The 20,552-nt window shown below is 39.0% G+C and overlaps 1 protein-coding gene across 1 annotated transcript in view; it reads left to right on the top strand.

Moving 5' to 3' along the window:
• The window catches only part of LOC121906583 (potassium voltage-gated channel subfamily H member 7-like), a 49,589-nt gene that overhangs the window by 17,984 nt on the left and 11,053 nt on the right, over nucleotides 1–20,552 (top strand). Inside the window, exons 4-10 of the mRNA XM_042425505.1 lie at nucleotides 382–537; nucleotides 7,227–7,667; nucleotides 8,974–9,185; nucleotides 10,808–11,233; nucleotides 16,016–16,415; nucleotides 16,665–16,864; nucleotides 18,891–19,143. Of these exons, the coding sequence (XP_042281439.1) occupies nucleotides 382–537; nucleotides 7,227–7,667; nucleotides 8,974–9,185; nucleotides 10,808–11,233; nucleotides 16,016–16,415; nucleotides 16,665–16,864; nucleotides 18,891–19,143 (2,088 nt within the window). The remainder of the gene's footprint in view (nucleotides 1–381; nucleotides 538–7,226; nucleotides 7,668–8,973; nucleotides 9,186–10,807; nucleotides 11,234–16,015; nucleotides 16,416–16,664; nucleotides 16,865–18,890; nucleotides 19,144–20,552) is intronic.

Here is a 20,552-nt window from a genome sequence, read left to right as displayed (position 1 = left end):
GATAGGCATGCACACACATAAACACGCACACACCCTCATAAACTTTGTTTAACCCCTAGGCTTACTTATTTTATCTCAACTATTTCATTTGTTCTGACATGCAGGCATTGACCTTTAAATCGGATCAACTTCTCCTCAGTTTTCCCAACATTCATGTGAAACCAGAGGGAGGTGTTAGTCATTTTTAGATCTCGGTTTAATTGACATTCTGAATAATGGCCTCCACAATGGCTTGTCTGATTGTGACAGTAGTTGTTTACACACTTCCCTTAAGCACACTTACGGGTCATCGTGGGACATACTAACCCTTTTAGAGATGACAAGCAGAAGGATAATGCACAGTTCAGCTTTTTTGGCACCAACACTTTGTTTCTCTTTCAGGGTCTGACTTCCAGTGTAACATTCACATAATCCCAGTGAAGAATGAGGAAGGCGTGGTGATGATGTTTATCTTAAATTTTGATTACATCCTGGATGAAGGAAGTGACAACTCCACAGAGAAGATAAGCCCCACATCCCCAACAAAGTCAGATCAAAGTGAGTATTCAATATTCTATGCTCTCATTTCTAATAGAACAGTACCTATAAAACAGTTGTTCTTTTTTAAGTCAAAATGTAATTTTTTTTCTATTTGTTACTCAATGATAAACCAGGGACATCCTGCTTTTTGTGATTTTCTGTTATTTTTATACTGTTATGAGGTCGGATGTCTATGCTAAGGATGGTCAAAGTTCCTAAACTTGAGGTGAACATATGTAGAATGATCCCTGAAAGTCATTGGCACATGCCTACAAACAGCCAACTGTTCCATAGTCTTTGTTGCTAAGGTTGCTGGTTGTTGCTAAGGTTGTTCTATGTGTTGTTTGCATTGTCCACTCGCATATTTCGGATCGGATTCCAGCTCAAACGTGTGGATGTGTTTGAGAAGTTTCCATTTTGAGTAAAGAACAACACAAAAAAGTGAAATCCTTCTACTACTGTTTGTTTACATAGCGTTCAGACAGGAGAGGCAGCTGTCCAATCAGAACAGAGTGGGCTCATCAGGAAGGGGGTCTTAAAGAGACAGGAGCTAAAACTGCCTGTTTCAGACAGAGGCTGAACTGAGGGGCTGCATAAAGAGCCAGTATAAGATAAATAAGGAATTATAAGTCATGCAATGATATTCCAGTAGAGTGTCAGAATATAAATATAGACCTGGAAATGTGCATGATACGTCCACTTTAAATACGTCTTAAAAGCTTAATCATGACTTGATGCAGCACCAAAAGATTATGCATGGCATTGGATCTGTCACATTTTTTCTCTTTTTTTTTCATATGAAAACTGGGCGCATTTTGTGAGATGGCACCATTCCTAAAACAACTCATTCCTTACTTCTTTAACAAAGGGCAGTTGCATAAGTAGATGACTGTAATTGAGATAATTCATTAAAATACCCCACTTCATCTGCAAGACACTAATTAAGCACTAGAGATTTTGATTCAGATCCCTTTCATGCTCAGTGTAACTTCCAAACATGTTGCCAGCTTCTATTATTCACAAAATTGTGCATTATTTAGTTTGCCAGTACAGTACAGTTTACATGTATAGATATAAAATGTACTGTGTGCACACATGGGAGTGAATGGCCTGCTTACATAACCTTATCCTGTTGAAAATGTTTAATTCTTGATCTGTTTTATGTCTTTTGGTAGAGCAGCATATGCAGAGCTCCTCATTTTGTATTTGGATGTGTGTCAGGAGGTGTAAATGTCAATGAGACATTCCTGCTTCTCTCTGATTGGAGGCACTCAGCATCTCTTCTCTGACCGAAGCTCAGCCATCCACTTCACTCAGCATGAATTCCTCCATGACACCGGCATGCGGGTTGGGCTGCAGTATGTGTATGCGTGTATGGAAGTGTGTGTTTGCATGCACACTGTATATGTGTGTTCACACACATGCGCGTGTGTCTGCGTATGTGTGTCGACGAATGCCTGTGTCTGTTGCTAACATTGTTAGTCAGAGTTGATTGCTTGTGACCGTGCATCGGCAAAAGGACCTGTGGGTAGATGGGGAAGATGAACATATGATGTGACTTTAGATTAGACTGAGTCTTGACTACATATACACATCACACTTAAAGTATGACCTTATCATTGTAATTGTCTTTGAGCATGCCCTGAGATAACACTAGGGCATAAAAGAGTAAATTACCCTATACTTGGTTTGACAGAAATGGGATTTTGAAGGATGATGCCAGTAATTCTATAACACAATATTATGTTCAGATATTGCCTCTCACATTGACTATTTTCACCTCCAAAATTACATATATTCTGTATTCCTTCAGGTGTGTGTGAAAGAGCCTATGAAACAGCATTTAGACCATCAAAGGATATGAAAATTGACAATGAAACCTTAACAGATGAACTTCCTTACAGGTTATCAGGTCTTAAAAGCAGAATAGCAGCCCCGTCCTTTTCAATGGCATGAAGACATTGACATTTCACTGCTTTGAAAATGGAAATTCACTTTCATAGAATTTTATTAATTCAAAAATGGTCAGGGAGAACATTTTTTATATATGTAGCTGACATCTTTGCCTGATCTTATTTATATTTAATTTTAACATTATGTGTCTGTTTTGAGTCTGAAATCACTGAAAACCTACGTACACAGTCATTTTAGTGTTGCAGCCTATGAAAAGTCATTTTTGGACATGGGGGGGGGGGGGGGGGGGGGGGGGCTAATAATGATCTGATGTTGACAGCAAGCAATAAGCCTGCATGTGTCACAGTAACTAGCACAATATTGAGCCTGGAAGAGAGTAATCCCTCTTTCCCTGAGCTGCCATCTATGCCATCAGCAACTTCAGCATGCCTTCAGGGCCTAAAACCAGAGACAGAATTACTCAGCAGAAGGATCAGTGCACAGAGACTTCTTTTTACTGCTTAATCAACAAATGAATGCATATCATATATTATACAATACAAATTTTACCTTGATTTAGAAATTCTATTGTTTGTCCACCACTATGCTTCATCTCCTTGAACTCTTTTGATCTGATTTCATACTGAGTTATTCCAAGGGTTAGAATGCTGCTGCGGGGTGTGAAAATTGTTTTTTTCATGCAGACGCACATTTAAGTCGCAGAGTAAATATGACATTTAGGATTTCATCCGTGGTTTCTTGGAATTCCATTAGCATCTATAGAAGCCCGACAGACTCCTTTCAATATAAAGGAGCAGCAGCTCTACTTTAAGCTCTTTCAAGAGCTACATTTGTAAATGTATCTTTTTCTCTCAGTTTCAGCCCTCTGTCCTTACTAAAACAGCATTTTTCTCTACCCCAAAACTGAGCATTTCCAAAACAGTTTCCAGGGTGTATAAATCTTAACACACTAGCTTGGCATTTCAAACAATAACGTAAGATTCCCATAGAGAGAGACAGGGTCTGTGTGGCAGTATAGTTGAGAAGGACTCTATTGTATGTTGACTCAAACCTTCTCTCTGATAATTTTGAAAGACCTCGTAGTTGATGATACAGTACAACTGGTGTCATTAACCTGTATTTATGTCTATGATGTTGCATCCATGAAATAGTGATTTGGTCTGCCAATCTGTGTGTCCTACTCCGTACCAGATGTTGGGTGTGATGTAGTTTTGTTGTTTGCCAACTGAGAAGAAACCAGGAAATGCTAGTGTCAACGCTAATGGTTTTCACATGAAAACAGCATTTTAAAAATTAGGCAACGTTGTGTAGACATAGTCTAAGTGTGAGCCCAAACAGCCTGTGACAGAAACTCGTGTTGCTGCTCGTATCTATAATCTCATCCTCTACGTTAATAACCACAGCTCATGAGCATAGCTAAAGGTTGCAATATAAATCAACTGATAAACTGAGTATGATACACCATCCAAATCACTGCCAATGCCACATCAATCTGCCTGTCGATCTCAAGACCCCATGACACTTTATCTCTTTCACTTGAACCAACAACTCGCTCCCAACTCAAAGGGCCCAATCCTCTATTTCCAAGCAGAGTACATTGGCATTTGAGGTGCTGATTTTCACTCTGAGCTGCAAACCCTGCTAGCATAAACATCCTGAAGTAGATGGGTTGACATGTCCAGTATTAGGGATTAGTATTAGGAGAAATTTCAGTCCCTGCTGTTAAGATTCTCAGTCATCCACATAAATAGGATATTTAGAAGTATTAAATCACGGGCAATTAGACTTGCTGTTTTATTCTTATTTTAAGACATTTCATCACTCATCCATGAGATTCTATTAGTGTACTCACCAGTGGGGAGTCCCAGGTAGGTACTGTAAACCTCTTTGGATCGTTCACACTTAAAAGTCACATGAGAGTCATTAAGGTCACATATACAGTAAGTTGTTAAGATCACATTATGTTTGAGTCATCAGAGTCACTTGAATTCAGGTGTGAATTGGTATGAAACCTCCTGTGAGGACAGCAGGATATACTGCTGATAAGCTTTCTCTCAGGAAAGCTTTATAAGCTTGTGGCTACCCAGTCTAGGCTTTTCTAAAAATAACAAGAATATAAAAAAACTCCAGAGCAAGCGGATTCATTAAAAAAAAATCAATCTATACATAGATGGAGTGTCAGGGAAACTGAGGAGGATCTGCAATAAACTAGCATCCCTGTCTTTTTCAAACCCTGCAACACACTAAGGCAGACCATAAACCCAAATATAGACAGAACTATATAATATGCAGACCTTTATATCTGTTAGAAGACACAACTGCTGAACAAGCATATTGCCCAGTATACTGAATGAGAGCAACCTCCTCAGGTCAAGTCTCAACAGTCTACCCATATGTAAACTACAATAAGGGACTTTCCTGTGAGGACACAAAAGACAGGTGGTTTGGAAGAGGAGAATTACATCTATGTCAAATTGGAACAACCATTCCTGAAGAGAGGGAGGTGAGCTGCAACAGCACTTATCAGCAACTTCCAATGGCATCCTGACATTCCTTCTGAGGCTGCTCCACACCTTAATACATGTAACTTTGACAGCTCTCACATGCCACAAAGAAAGATGAAGGTCTGCACACTGTAGCTCCCTCAGATGTAGTTTATTTATATTGAGACATCCACCAGTGACGTTTTGAACTACAAGCATGTAGCTTGAAACGTAAACGTAAGGGAGCTACAGTGTGAGGACCTTCATCTTTCTTTGTTTACAATGTTTCAGTGGTCCAGCACCTTGAAGTTTATGGGATGTGCACATCTACTACACTTTTGGATACCATGTGACCTTACCTGTGTGATACTGAGGTGTGCAAACCATGATGTTTAAAAGCCTTGGACACACCAACAATCAATATAACTGATAAAGCCTCCTGTATGAGTAGTGGCATAAACTAAGTCTAACTAAGTCTACTATATTACTACTATAATAAGACTAGTAGTCTTTGATCAGTTCATGTAGATATCAACCCTCCCTTCACATTTCATATTACTTATTTCTAATTTCAAATGTGTATAATGCATTTTCACTCACTCCATAAATGTATAAATGCAGTTTTACTGAAGTTTAAGGTGTGGTTGGCTTTGGTTGCAAGCACAATTGTCCCTTTCCTGTAAAAAAATAAGGCTCTTCTCTTAGTTGTTCTCCAATAAATATCATTAATAAATATTGTGAAAATACATTACATTTTCAAATTTCACTCTCATAGGATAAAGTGAAACTGGCAAAGTAAAATCCAAAATTCATCTGTGTTGTGCCATAATATATTTTACAAAATTATTGTTTGTTTTCTGGTGATGATGTCAGAAGGACATAGGGATCATTGGTACTGCCTTTTTTACTGCACACCTAAGAAATAATATAACACTAAATTGCAAAGATGTCATTTTTTATTTGGAAAACTCAAATAAGAGTATAGAACGTGTAGTCAGTTGTATTATTTTGTTAAGAAACTTCTATATACTTAATGTATATTTGATGGGACAACGTCTACAAATTTCTCCTGCTCTAAACATGAATTGTTTTTTGTAGGAAATGTGTTAAAATTACACAACAACAAAAACTTCAGTTTTGTTTTTTTTTTTTTTACTTAAAACAATACTTTAAATATCCTATATGTGACATTTAATATTTTATGTCATCGCCTTGTCATTGTTGGTTTAATGTGTGGGCGTTAATTAACCTTGGGGAAAAAAAACTGCATGCACTGCAGTGTGCAACATAAACAGTTTTATAATTTGCATACTCCTATTGCTGTATTCTTTAATCCACTCTAGCAGCAAGTTGCATCTTATTTGGGTGATATGAGCTACACTTTCCATATTAAAATATGTTATACAGGTATCATATAAGCATTCAGTAACAGTCAGGAGCATCCTCAGTTCAGATGACACTGTTTCCCCGCAGAGAAGAGACAGGAAGGTTGTCCGTATCTCCTGCCAGCTCAGGATGTCATTAGGTTTCTCTCCAGTAAACTTGTCGAGTGTCATAGCTCTATTGTAAGCCACTATAGTTGAAACATCAGCGCATTTGGCCATGGAATGGAAACAGATGGCAATGACGTTATGTAAGGAGGGTGCTGAGAGATGGGTGCCTCTCGAGTGAGGCAGGGTTCCCTTTCATCCTTGTTCTATTGTTAATGAGCCAAAACTTTCACTCTGTCCTAAGAGGTCATTAACATATGTGATGGTGCGTCCATTCTGAAGATGTGACTCTACACAAAAACTGGATACCTGGCTCAGATCAATGAGGCAAAATAAATTGATTGTGCAATCTGCTCCGTGTCATGTTCCTCTAAGAGAGAACATATTTAACACTACTGCATAAAGTGTGTGTCCTGTTTTGTTCATTTAAAGATGTGAAGCTTCAGTTACAGAAATTCTATGATCTGTTTGACTGGGGACAAATACAGCATGGAAGTCACGTACGTGTGGTCCTGCAGGGTTGAGAAACCAGAGCCCAAATCCATTTATTTCATTATCGATTTGTGGACTTGTTTCATCACCTGCTGTTCTCAATGTTGGGCCTCTGTGTACCCTTTTCATGTCACAGTTTGGTCTGTGATATCAAAGTTTTGTTAGTTCTTGCTGACAGACCTATTTTTAAATTTAATTTCCCATTTTCCCCTCATATATTGAAGGCTTAAGAAAGCTTTTATTGACTTGAATTTCATTATGCGTTATTTTCCAGCACTGTACACTGAAAACTTCACAAAACTTCCCATGATTTTCTCCCAATTTTTAGGAAGGAGTAGATTCTTCCGCTTCCGACAGGCTGCTTTGAGCCTAATGAATACCAACAAGCAGTCTCTTCCGCAAGAGGACCCAGATGCTGTGATGGTGGACTCACCCAAAGAGAACGAGGACTCAGTGGCCCTGCAGAGCTTCCCCTCACCCACCAAGAGCATTTGCAGTCCCATTGAGGCCAATGACACGCATGCCCTCATAGGCTCAAGCCACCACTCTTCCCAGGCTAGTATGGGTCCCGAACCACTTGACCATTCATCCCCTAAACTCCCCTGGGAGAAGCCGTATCAGCCAGAGCTGCACCCGTCCTCTACCTCCCTGTCAAATACCTTCCCCAGAGGCAGCATCAACAGCATGAGGCGAGCCTCGTCCGTCCATGAAATTGAGGGCTATAGCTCCAATTCTAAAAGCATATTCAGGGATCGTCATACAAGTGAAGGTATGTACTACAGTATTTAAATAAAGCAGATTACAGACTGAAGCTGTGATTGAATCAGCCATCACCTCATGACTGAGTTTGCATTAGACTGCAGACAAAGTAATGTTTTATAAGCTCTTAACTTATATATATCTTCTATCTTCTATATCTTCTTCTCTTAAATATGCACGTAAGTTTATAAGAAAAATAACTTTATTAAAATGCAATTTACAATAGAATTATCTTCATTCACAGTTGTGTTTCTACTTCATTTGATCTGTCCTCATAATGCCGCCTTTAGACAATGGTAGCCATGTCAGAGGTAATCATGTATTTCTGTCTATAATTTCATTGCTCAGTGCTGTTTTGGAGCATGACCTTCAAGCAAGGCAATCAGCATAAATGCTCATCACAGATCCACTTTTCGTGGATAGAGTGGGATTACTGCACTTAATTATGTGAAATGATTATATATTTAGACCAATGTAGTGGTTTTGTCATATCCGCAGTCTATAAAGACATATTATGTGATCACATAAGGTTAATATCTGCTCTCATCAGCTGCTCAAGGCATTGCTTTTGAATAAACCTGGATGAGCATAATGCTTGTATTATGTTATACCGTTGTGTCTCTGTTAACTAGCTGTTGTTACAAGCTAAGCTAGCCATTAAACATACAGTAATGGTTTCAGCAAGGGATGCACTTTCTCCATTCTACCATACTCTAACATGTGCGTTGATAAAAAACAGGGGCAAAGTACATTAAAACTTTCCTTTTATCTGAATCTATGAAATGGAAAATAATGTCTCTGCATAATGTCTCTGAATAAATCACAGTTAATTAAAACCAAATTGTAATTGGTTCTAATTCACTACCACAACATTTAGGCTGCGACTGTTCAGCTGCCTGTAGCATAAACATCTACAGTAAATACAGAGTTCTCTATCACTGTTATGTCATGTCAATATCTAAAACATGGAGATATGGTTGAAAATCAGTGAAATGTCCCTTTAATGTTAAGGATGCTTGCAGAACTGAAAACTAGTATAATTATTTCACAAAAATGGGAATTGTAAATCATTGGACTTGTCACCAAATCAATTTTGTGTCAATGTTAATTCTGTACTGTACTATTTATACCACATTTGAACAGACTTAAGAGAAATGTTCAAACCCATCAGATATAGTGACAATGTGGGTTTTGACTGTGTAATTTCAACTCCTATTCATCAATGATCTTGGAATAATGTGACAGATTTCTACAGAATATAATTTACCAAGGTTCCTGTCATTCTGTCATGACCACTATTTGTTTTAAACCACCAGGTCCTTTTAATCACGTGAAGTCCAGCCTGCTTGGCTCTACCTCTGATTCTAACATCAACAAGTATAGCACCATCAACAGGATCCCCCTGATTGCACTCAACTTTTCTGAAGGCACTGATAAAAAGACTCATTCTCCACCGACATCTGAGAAAACCATCATAGCACCAAAGGTCAAAGACAGAACTCATAATGTCACAGAAAAAGTCACACAGGTGAGTCGATACGTTCCACTATCTTTGATATTGAAGTGTCTGCTCTGGAGTGATTCCCTCTTTGAAAATGAACCTCGGTTTAGTAATAGTACCTGGCTTAGTAGTGTTTGCGGGTGGGAAGCTGGCAAAGGGATTACCCCCTTGTCTCTGCATGACTCATATTGATTGGTTAGGGCACCACCACCTTACTGGCAGAGAAAAGGAGGCAGCTGGTGACTCCATGTGTCACAAAAGTAACACATGGCTGTCCACTGCCTACACAGGTTAATACTGGAGTAATGACATTAAGGATGATAGAAAGTGGGGATGATATTAAGAAATAAATTAATTCTCATGTTCGTCTAAGGGTTAGTGCTTTGGGAAGGGAGATAGAGGAAAGTCCCTCCTAGAAGACGTCCATCTTTTTAAGTCAAAGTGCAGATTCATAACAGTTCAGCAGACAGCGGGGATTCAGTTTCTTGCTCAAGGACAATGCAGCAGACACTTCCTTTCATATGACTGAAACAATGCATTTCATAGGGGATGCCAACTTTCCAAGGACAGCTAATAGTGCAGGCATTCGTCACAATTTGTACTCTAAACTAATGAATACCTATATTTCATCTGATCAAATTAAATAGAAAGCCAAAATATATGTACCTATAAATAAAATGTCAGCAACCCCCGAGCACAGAAGAGTCCCAGAAAGCCTATATTTAAACTTCTTTCAACAGAGCTTTTTCGTTTATAAATGAAGACGAGCCATCATCATGATTAAATGCTCTTCCTCCATGCTGACTTTAGTTTGGAGACACCGCCGAGATGTGAACACGGCATCTACTTCCTGACTGCTAGCATGAGGAAATCTATAATTCATGTGTTGAAGATAGGGGAATCTGAAATGAATAGAAAGACCCTCCACCCTCAACCTCACTCCTGCACTATTTTCTGCCATAAGAAAGCCCTTTCTTTGTCTGCCACAGCTTATTAATACAAAAACAGGGGATCGTCTTGGCCTTCCTGAGCACACTGAATAATTTACAATCTAGTTACGGTTCATTCATTGGGGGAAATTAAAACAAATGTTTGCTTACTAAAATATCTGTGTAAAAATATTTGTCAAGAGTGTAAATATGATTATCCAATCTATGAGGATTTTTTCCACTTCATTGAATCATATATACAGTAGGTGCATATAGTTTTTACTAAGAGTACAGAATGTACTTCTTGCAAATGTGGAGCAAGTCAGTAGCAGTCACATTATTCATGTTGCCAGGACACAGACAATCTTCCTGTCATACTCGAGTGGCTGTCTTTACCTAAAGCTGTCTGACTGCGGAGCACTTATGTTGGGGTGTCATAGACATAGTCGCTGTCAAATCAGTACTTGAAGTCCTTGAGGAGGGTAAATTACTTGATTGGCTTCAGCAATAACAATAAGAATTAATTGTCTGACCCAATTGTTATTCATACCACAAAGACAAAGATAATCAACATTAATTAAGAGAGTGACAGAAAATAAAATTTTCATATTATCATGGATCCTAGGTAACTAAAAGATTTCCCCAAAACAAAGTTTCCTGATACATGATCAAAGAGGAGTGTAATCCTCAACCTCTGACCCTCTCTCACCACTCCTCTAGGTCCTGTCACTTGGAGCTGATGTGCTGCCAGAGTACAAACTCCAGACAGCCCGTATTGACAAGTTCACCATCCTCCATTACAGCCCCTTCAAAGCTGTGTGGGACTGGCTGATCCTGCTGCTGGTAATCTACACAGCAATCCTCACCCCCTACTCAGCTGCTTTTCTTCTCAATGACCAAGAGGAGCAGAAGAGGCGTGAATGTGGATACTCCTGCAGCCCTCTCAATGTGGTGGACTTAATGGTGGACATTATGTTCATCATTGACATCCTCATTAACTTCAGGACCACTTACGTAAACCTGAATGAGGAGGTGGTCAGCCATCCAGCTAAGATAGCAATCCATTACTTTAAAGGCTGGTTCCTTATAGACATGGTGGCAGCAATCCCCTTTGACCTTCTTATCTTCGGCTCAGGATCAGATGAGGTATGTTATCCCTAATGCATGTCTTTTTTACCTGTTTTTTTTTTTTTTTTTTTTTTTTTTACCAGGGAGCTTTACTGCACATCACCACAGTCATGCCTGCACTGTTATCCATTTACTAAGTCCAGACTTGTGTCTCTGGGCCACTACTTAAAGCCTGAATCTTTCTGTCTCGGCTCTGAAAGGATTACTTTAAATTGCATGTTTTTTTTTGAATGGTCCTCATTCTAGAATCCATTTACATGGATTAATGGCTTACCAAATGGCAATCAATGATGCATTTATGTGAGGAGCAGGCCAACAGCACTGTGTGCACAGCTTACATGCAGATGTGAGATAGCCATTGGTAGGCTGGCTGCCAGGCCTGCTGGCTTGTTTGTTGGTAGGATATGTCCCCTCAGGCTCTGGATCCACTTCAGTGCTTTATCGTGCTTTGTAGGCACTCCATTACACCAGAAAAGCTCCTGATTATAAACCATAATCATCTTTTCGACCACTGCTGCTGCTCCTACTGCTGAGTCAGTTCAGTGAATGACAACAAATCAAAAAGAAAATGGACGTTTGTTTTTCTCACAAAACAGGGTAACAAACAAAAAACAAAACAGTCCTGGCAAATTTGCATAATGAGTTGCAAGTAAAACATCAGTGAAATTGATGCAAACCATGATTATAATACAGTATTAACTCAACTTTTTTTTAAAAAATTAACTGAAAAAATATATATGCAAATATTTAAACATATTTTTTCTGTTCAAGTCTTTAAATAGGATACATTGCTTGCATTTGTAGCCTTCCAGCTCTGTGTTTATAATTTTCTGACTAAGCACGCAAAGTCCCACTCAGCTGCATTCTCATTCAGAAAAAAAAAAATCCAACTGAGACAGTGGCAGATGGTTTTCACAAGGCTCATTTAATTTAGCAGCATAATAAAAGGGTTTTAACCCACAAGCACTTAAGTGAACCTTTTGATTAGAGCAGGGAGTATATTTGAAATAGATTTCAATCAATGTCTTGTTGTTTTCAAAACAACTCAGACTTGCCAGAAGATTGAACATTCTGTGAGCAGCTTTATGCAAAATTGGCACCATGCAGGGTTTTGTTAATTGTAATTTATAGATATGCAAAAACAAATTATTTATTTCAAGCTGTTTCGTTGTGAAAACAGTGGAAAAGAAGTTGAGTGCTTTGTCCCAAATTGAACCTCTTAAATGTTGTTCCCATTAGAGAGAAACAGAGAGAAGTGGAGAGGGGGGTTCCAGTGCGCTGCAGCGATATTATGTAATTGCTTGTGCAGGTACATTTGAGACTTAATTGAACTTTTATTAGATTGTAGAGCGCAGTGTGTTTATAGGTTCAACAGACATGGGATTAAAAAGACCAATTGTAACATTTAGTTTCAAATATTGGATGTTAAGTTTTTCTACATAATTAGGTTATGATAAATCTAGCAGTAAAACAGGCCGACATTATGATCAGTTGAGAAGCGCACAAAATGCAGATTTTCCATCAAATTCAATTATGTGTGTATATATAGTATATATCAAATATGAGTTTTGAAATGTAAAATAATCTTAGTAAAGGGCATACATACAAACTCACAGCCATCTTAGAGTTTCCAATTCACTTAAGTTGGACGTCTTGGACTGTGGGAGGAAATCCACACAAACACGAGGACCACTGTCCTGTTGAAGTATCTTGTAAGTTAAACCCAGCCGTGCACAATTATAAATAGTGACAATGCTTTTTTAAGTTCTGGATTAAAAAATAGTGAAACTATCATTTCCACAATACTGAGGGGTGAATTCAGAGAGGATGTGATTGCACATCATTTGCAACCACTATCTGGCCCATCTTAAGGTCCAATTCACAAAAGATATTGTGCTAATGAGATGATGGCACAAACATGCTCATAAAGTTTTCCAGCTGTGTGAAATTTGCTCCTTGTTTTGCATCTGATTGAGTGAGCGGACTCCAGTGTTGCAGGATTTTTTTTTCCACATGTCAGCACACAGATTGGTGCATAATGAAAACTGCAGAGACCTCAAAAGCCTTGAATTGCGTGTGTTTAATTAGCAGAGGTGCACACACACAGAGCTCTCCACAATTACAAACCAACTTTCATGAATTTTGCTTCTTTTACTTCTCGAGTATTTCTCATCCATAACATAATCTACTGAAATGTCAAATGTGAAAATACAGCTGTGACTCAGGCAGGTCTGAAACATGTTAGAACAATGAGTCTTACAATAATGTCATTCAGGTTTCACTGAATGTATCTGGTATTTCGCAGAAACATCAGTACTGATGTTCTCTTTGTTGCCCACAGCTGGCTGTGTGTCACAGCTGGCTGCAGAATCAGACAGCAGCTGAAATGATAAGTGTGTCTCCAAACTGAGAAAGAGGCTGTGCGCATTTACGCACGCAACTTCATTAACACCAGATCGGTCAGGATTTGATGGTAATTAATGTTCTGCGTTCTGCACATCTATACCGATCAGCTGTTACACACAGATTCCAGGTTTCTACAGTGGAATTGTTTGTAATAAAGCATGAAGATGAATCCTGAGCTCCATCAGCACTGTCAGGACATTTTTATTTTTATTTTTAAGTTGCCGAAAGCCCGAGATAAGCCTAAAACCCCATACCTCTGACTGTCTGACTGAAGATTTCACCCTTGATATCATTCAATATCAAATCAAGATCATTCAATGCCTCATAAGTTTGAAGATTTGAAGAGAGCGAGCGAGAGAGAGAGAGAGATAGAGAGAGAGAGAGAGAGAGAGTGACTGACTGACTGAGAGCGCTTCAGGTACCACCAACTAAGGCACTAATAATTTCACTCTAACTGCATGTGGCTTTTGGCGCTGGTCTTTGTGAATTGGACTGTTTTTGCAATGAGGCTCATTTGCATAGAAAGGGGACAATTTTAAGCCAAAGCCAAAACTGTGCATATTATGTAATTTACATACATGCAAATAGCAAAGTAGCACTGGACGCTCTTTGCTTGACAGTTTGGGGTACGTTTCACCTTTTCGCAGGTGCTTTGTGAATTAGACATTTTCTTTTTGTCTCATTTGTGCAGGTTTAGCAGCCGCAAAAGCCGCGCAGCCCTTTTGTGAATTTACCCCTGAGTGGTTAGGAAAGAGAGTCTCTTGTGTGTAGATTATTTTTCAAAGGTCATTCAGTAATTGTCAGGTAGATAAATGACCATACTAATGGGAATGGTTGTTAGGGTTTCTAAAACCTTTGTTGATGAACAAGAACAAACACCCAGGGATCCACTCACAGCCTGTTCAGTCTTCAATAAATGAGAATTTATCTGTGGGCTGCTATGGTGTCTCCACTTCTGTGTTATTTTTCCTTTGACCCAAGAACTGTGTGGAGTTGCCACAACAGTCTTTGTCATTTTTTCATTGTTAAAGAAACTCAATATCTTTGTTTGTTTCCTGATTTGAGCTTTAGGGCCCTTTCACACCTACCTCATTTGGTCTGGACTTTCGGACTTTTCAGTTTGGTCCGAACCAAAATTACAAGTGTGAAACTTCCCCGGACCAACCTTGGTCTGATGAAAAGAGGTGGTCTCAGTCTAACCTGATGCACCAGATGGTTTGTTACATAGAACCATCTGAGAAGTCATCCATGAAAACTGTTTGGAAAAGGGCAGGCACTTTCAAAAAATATGTGGCAGGTGATTGAATGAACCATTTGTCTGTCACTGTCTATTGCCATCTAACCTTGTGAGGCAGTTGGATTCGCGACACTGATTGTTCCGAATCGCTGGTGGTTCAGACACAAGCGCATAACTTGAAACCTGACAAGATGAATTCTCACATGATCTTGTGATGTCATGATCTCTCAAATCCAGCTGCCTCACAAGGTAAGTCTCAGTCCAGGAAGGAACCATGGTTCACTTCATTTCTAGTGTGAAAATATTTTTTGGATGGTTCAGACTTTTAGACCAATTACAGGAAGCTCGGGTAGGCTATAGTCAGAACCGGAAAAAGGAAAAATGAGCCACAGTAGCACATGGAGAGAGGAGGAGACCAAGTTTTTAATTGAAATATGGTCCAACGACATTTCCAGGTTCTTTTCAGAGAGGATGAGAGAGAGAGGATATGAGAGGATGGAGAGCAATGCCCCCTGAAAATAAAGAAATTGCAGCAGCAGTATGCAAAGGTGCGCAATGCCATTAGAAAAAGCGGTGCGTCAACCAGTGAGAAGGACAGATTCCCTTTTTATTACATAAATAATAAAATAATAATATTATTATAGTGGCAACAAAATGAATCTGTTCATTCATTTTTCTCCATTAATTCAAACAGCGATAGAAGGCTACCTGCTGAATTGACACACGCCTACATCAGACACATGCCTGTCTACAAACCAATCAATGTCAAGTATAGAGAGATGCAGCCCATGTAGGTCATGATGACAGGACTTAGGTATGTCATATCAAGTTTTTTAGTGCGCTCTCATAATTGCAATGTGAAACCAAAACTAACCGGATCAAATGTATACAATGTAACAAAAACATGGACCTTGGTTCGGACCTTGGTTCAGACTTTCAGGTGTGAAAAGGCCCTAAGATTCATTTTTAAAACATGTCAGAGCACATGGCTATGGTAGATATGCAACAAATAAGATTGATTCTTAATAAAAGGATTGTATGACAGATTAAATGTTTAATACTGTAAAATTATGGTTGGTCTGACCCACTAACATTCAAACTACTAATTGCAATTACTAATAAACTCTCTCTTCTGCTCTACTGTACATTCTGTTTAGACTACCACTCTGATTGGCCTGTTGAAGACAGCTAGGCTCCTGCGATTGGTGCGTGTAGCCAGGAAACTGGACCGCTACTCTGAGTACGGAGCTGCAGTCCTTATGTTGCTCATGTGCATCTTTGCCCTCATCGCCCACTGGCTCGCCTGTATATGGTACGCCATTGGCAATGTGGAGAAGCCGTACTTGGAGCACAAGATTGGCTGGCTAGACAATCTGGGAGTATCCATAGGAAAGAGATACAACTACAGCGATCCTAGCTCTGGTCCATCTATCAAGGACAAGTATGTCACTGCACTTTACTTCACCTTCAGCAGCCTAACCAGTGTGGGCTTTGGGAACGTTTCCCCAAACACCAACTCGGAAAAGATCTTTTCCATCTGTGTCATGTTAATTGGCTGTGAGTATGTTATGGTCTTTGATAGCATTTATTTTCTTTCATCATCACTTTATTCTGTTTTTATCTAGCACAGCACTTGAAATGGTTCAAGGCATAAACTTGTTATTCTTTTGATCAGATCCTAGACCACAGTTTGTCTGTGTTTATAGCAGCATTCGTTCAAGTAAATAGTGTGTCTCAATGGATAAAGAAAAACATGCAGAGCAGTGCACAGTGTGTAACTCAACTCTCATATTGTCTATATTTCAGCTCTCATGTATGCCAGTATCTTTGGAAATGTCTCTGCCATCATCCAGAGATTGTATTCGGGTACAGCACGCTACCATGCGCAAATGTTGCGGGTCAAGGAATTCATTCGCTTTCACCAGATTCCCAACCCGCTGAGGCAGAGGCTGGAGGAGTACTTCCAACACTCCTGGACCTACACCAATGGCATTGATATGAACACGGTAAATAACAACAATCAGCACATCTACCTTCCACTGTACCTGCAGAGGATACCCAACAAAATTAACCGAGCTTTTAAATGATCATCACATTATATGCAATATTCTAAAAATAATTTTCTTTCTCTTGCCTGCTTTCTGGATTAACATCTCTTCATTGGTAAGAGCAGGAGGTACATATTTTTATTTCTTGTCATTTTCACGGGTAAATGGGTCACTGTTTCAGCATTAATTCAAATAATGACCCATCCTAGCATTATCCAACTTACAATATCAACATAAGAAATGTACTTATGCATGATTTCTGAGTGAATTTATTTCATTGTTATAGTAGTTTCATATCATAGAGCCAAGATTTAGAATTATATTTTAAAGCAAAATATGTTTGTGTAAAACTACCAGTATACATTGAAAATGGCACTAATGTTGCTGACTTTTGTCTCATTTCAATTTTCATCCGAAATTTTATTGGCAATAACTTTATCAGTAACATCCTTTTTCAGTCAACTTAATTATTAATCAGCACTTACAAGTAAATGAATGGTGAAAATTTGATTTGTGCTACAAACCATATTCCTTCGTGTAAAAGGGTTATAACTGTATCATATGTGTAATACTTTATAAAGAGTAGGGTAAAGCATAATAGTCATGGATTACTAAATGTGGTTACTGGTCAGAGTCTAACAATAATATTTCATGCAGTCAGTGCTTTCCATTAATGTGGATGCATGCAACAAATGTCTGAATTGAATGCTGGCTCCTCCAAGGAATGGACCCATGTATAAAAATGGTGGTTTTTTTGTTGTTCACACTTTTCACACAATACACATCCTCCTCATTCTGATATTATGCGTTACAAATAAAAAAAATAAGAAATGGAGATGAAGCCAGAATTGATCATCCATCGTACTGTGTGTTTAGCTCAGGGGAGCAGTTACATAAATGGTAGAGGTTATTTTTAAAAACTACATTTGTTATGAAAATCTCACATTACCAGAAATTATAATGTCTTGATAAAATGGACATGAATGTCTTTTAATTAAGATATATAATTGTGTCTGCCTTTTATATTTGATCATTTTCTTACTACTACTACTAGCATTTGACTGTGTATAATGGGTCTATGACTCCGTAAAGTATTTGCTTTCATCATATCCTTATCGCTGTGCTACTGTCAAGCTTAAAGGTATACTATGCAGGATGGTGTTTTTAAACACAGCATTCGAAGTTGGCCCCTCCTCCCTGGCTAAACCAGAGCAAGCTGAGAGCAGAGCAAGACAGAGAGAGCAGCAGTGGTTTAGCAAGCTAGAAAGTGAATGAAGAGAGTGAGCAGCGCTGGCGAGAACAAAGCCGTGAATCAGATAAATAAAACATTATTTTCTGATTATTTCAGTGGTTACATTCTAAAGCACAAATAAACATGCCCACACCTCCGCACAACCCAGTGGAAAGGTGCTGCATTGCTGGATTTTGTGTGAATGCAGAGCATCATCCTGTCCACTGTGGCCTCTCTGCTCTGCGTGTGTGTAGGTCAGCCCTGCCTTCAGTCAAGCAGGCACACAGACCTGCTCCTCTTTATACATCCATGACACAGAGACAGAGAGCAGAACGGAGCAGAGAAGAGAGACATAGACAGCAATGTAACCTGATCACTATGCCACGAGTCCGACCTCACACCCTGCATGCTGTTATTGGCTGGGGGTTACACACCCACTGCCCAAAGGTTGACACCCAGAAGCATCTGAACACAGCAAAATAGTAAGAAAATAAGAAAATACAGGTAGAGGGCAGGGTCTCTGCAGAGACATACACCACCACACGCTTCTAGTAATCCTAAGTGATGATTGAGAGGGATTACTTTTGCATGAGTCCATACATTGTTCTTTAGGAAAATCCTAACTAGTATACCTTTAATTACAACTTCTCTTTGGAAAAGAGAAAAGGGTTGTAGAACTATTTACTAAATGGATCTCAAGATATCAAACCAATATTTTGTGCATTTTACTCACTGATTTTCTCTGCATCATAGGTGCTAAAAGGTTTTCCTGAGTGCCTGCAGGCAGATATTTGCCTTCACCTCAACAGGAACCTTCTTCACAACTGCAAAGCGTTCCAAGGAGCCACCAAAGGCTGCCTGAGGGCCTTGGCCATGCACTTCAAAACAACTCACGCACCTCCTGGAGACACCCTGGTCCACAGTGGTGATGTGCTCACTGCTCTCTACTTTCTGTCCCGTGGCTCTATTGAGATCCTGAAAGATGACATTGTGGTAGCCATCCTGGGTAAATACAGTCTCTTGTTGAGTATGTGTTACTGTCATGGTGTAACTTTCAGGGGAAATACTTAAAGTTAATGAGAGTTTTGCCTTAAGTGTAAAAATGGGCAACCTGGGTAGTGGATGCTAAATTAATAAGAAACTGTTACGTATGTCCTATGAAAGCCAACATTGTTATAGTTGGGGGAAGCATGAGAGTTTTTTCATCTCCTTTGGGCCTAGATAGGTTGTTTTTTGTTTGACCTTTTGCCAGTGTCTATCTCAAAACCTCATCATCCACCGAGAGGTATGAACAACTGTTAAAGTCACCTCCCTATTGTATTGACAATCTTGCAGCTGTTGGTGTTTAATGTCAGTGTCAAACCTGTGAAGACAAAGACAAAACAAGTTTGATCTTGAAAAAGCAAAGTGTGATTCAGGGTGATATAATTCTAATCTCAGTGTGGGTTTTGTGACTTTGCATTAGTGGATCTTTTGTCAGTGCTATTAGATACAGTCAAAGAGGAAGTGTACTGCTTATACCCATGAGTCCATGGTACATTTTACATGAAAATAAGCAAAGTACACTTTACGTGATGTCATTTTGTTTGATTGATTTTTACAAATATGTGGAGATGCTAGTGTCATAAGCTCAGGGAGGAATAGGCAGTGTAATTTCCCAATGGGCACACCTGTTTAAACACAGTAATACTTACAAAAAGGTTCATCATGACTGCTCTGCACAACAAAGTGCAGTAACTCTTATAACGTGAGTGCTTCAGACATGAATAATTTTGAAGTCATTAAAGCAGCTAAACCACATCATGTTCACACATTTTGACAAGAATAGCAAGGTATGTCTGCAATCCCCCATTTCTGTCCTCTGGGCAATAGGGCTGTTCATGTGACAAGCTTGAGACTCTGACATTTCTATTAAGTGGCTCCATGAAAGGTTGTTTGGCAATTTCAAAGAACACTGGGAAATATCTGCCACTTTTATGACAGCACAGGGAAATGAGGGATTATTAAAAAGGGCAGTAAAAATCAGTTCTGACTTTAATAATTGTCAACTCGCAATTTGAAATAATATTTTGCCTTAGGAATATAGTGGTACTGAGTACTCATTACTCTTGTTGGAATAATGACTTTTTTATTTTTCTTCATGTGTGAACCACAACCAGGTGCTACAGGCCAAGCCTGGATTAAATTTGCCATTATTCATGAGATGAATGCTCTCCAAAGCCGCACCTGACAGAATGGGGTTTAAGCTTAGCAAAAGCTGCTGAATCACACAAAACCCATTATTAACAAACACACTGGAAAAGTCACTGATCTCATAGATCAGCCCATTTATATATGAGTCCCTGTACACCTTGCATTAAAATGTGTCTCATATCCAGATTGTATCTAGATATGATTTAACCTGATTACATTTAC

The sequence above is a fragment of the Thunnus maccoyii genome, chromosome 11, assembly GCF_910596095.1.
Source record: "Thunnus maccoyii chromosome 11, fThuMac1.1, whole genome shotgun sequence".
NCBI classification, from domain to species: Eukaryota; Metazoa; Chordata; class Actinopteri; order Scombriformes; family Scombridae; genus Thunnus; species Thunnus maccoyii.
Note: the sequence above shows the minus strand (reverse complement) of the source record. Positions and strands in the feature narration are given on the sequence as shown.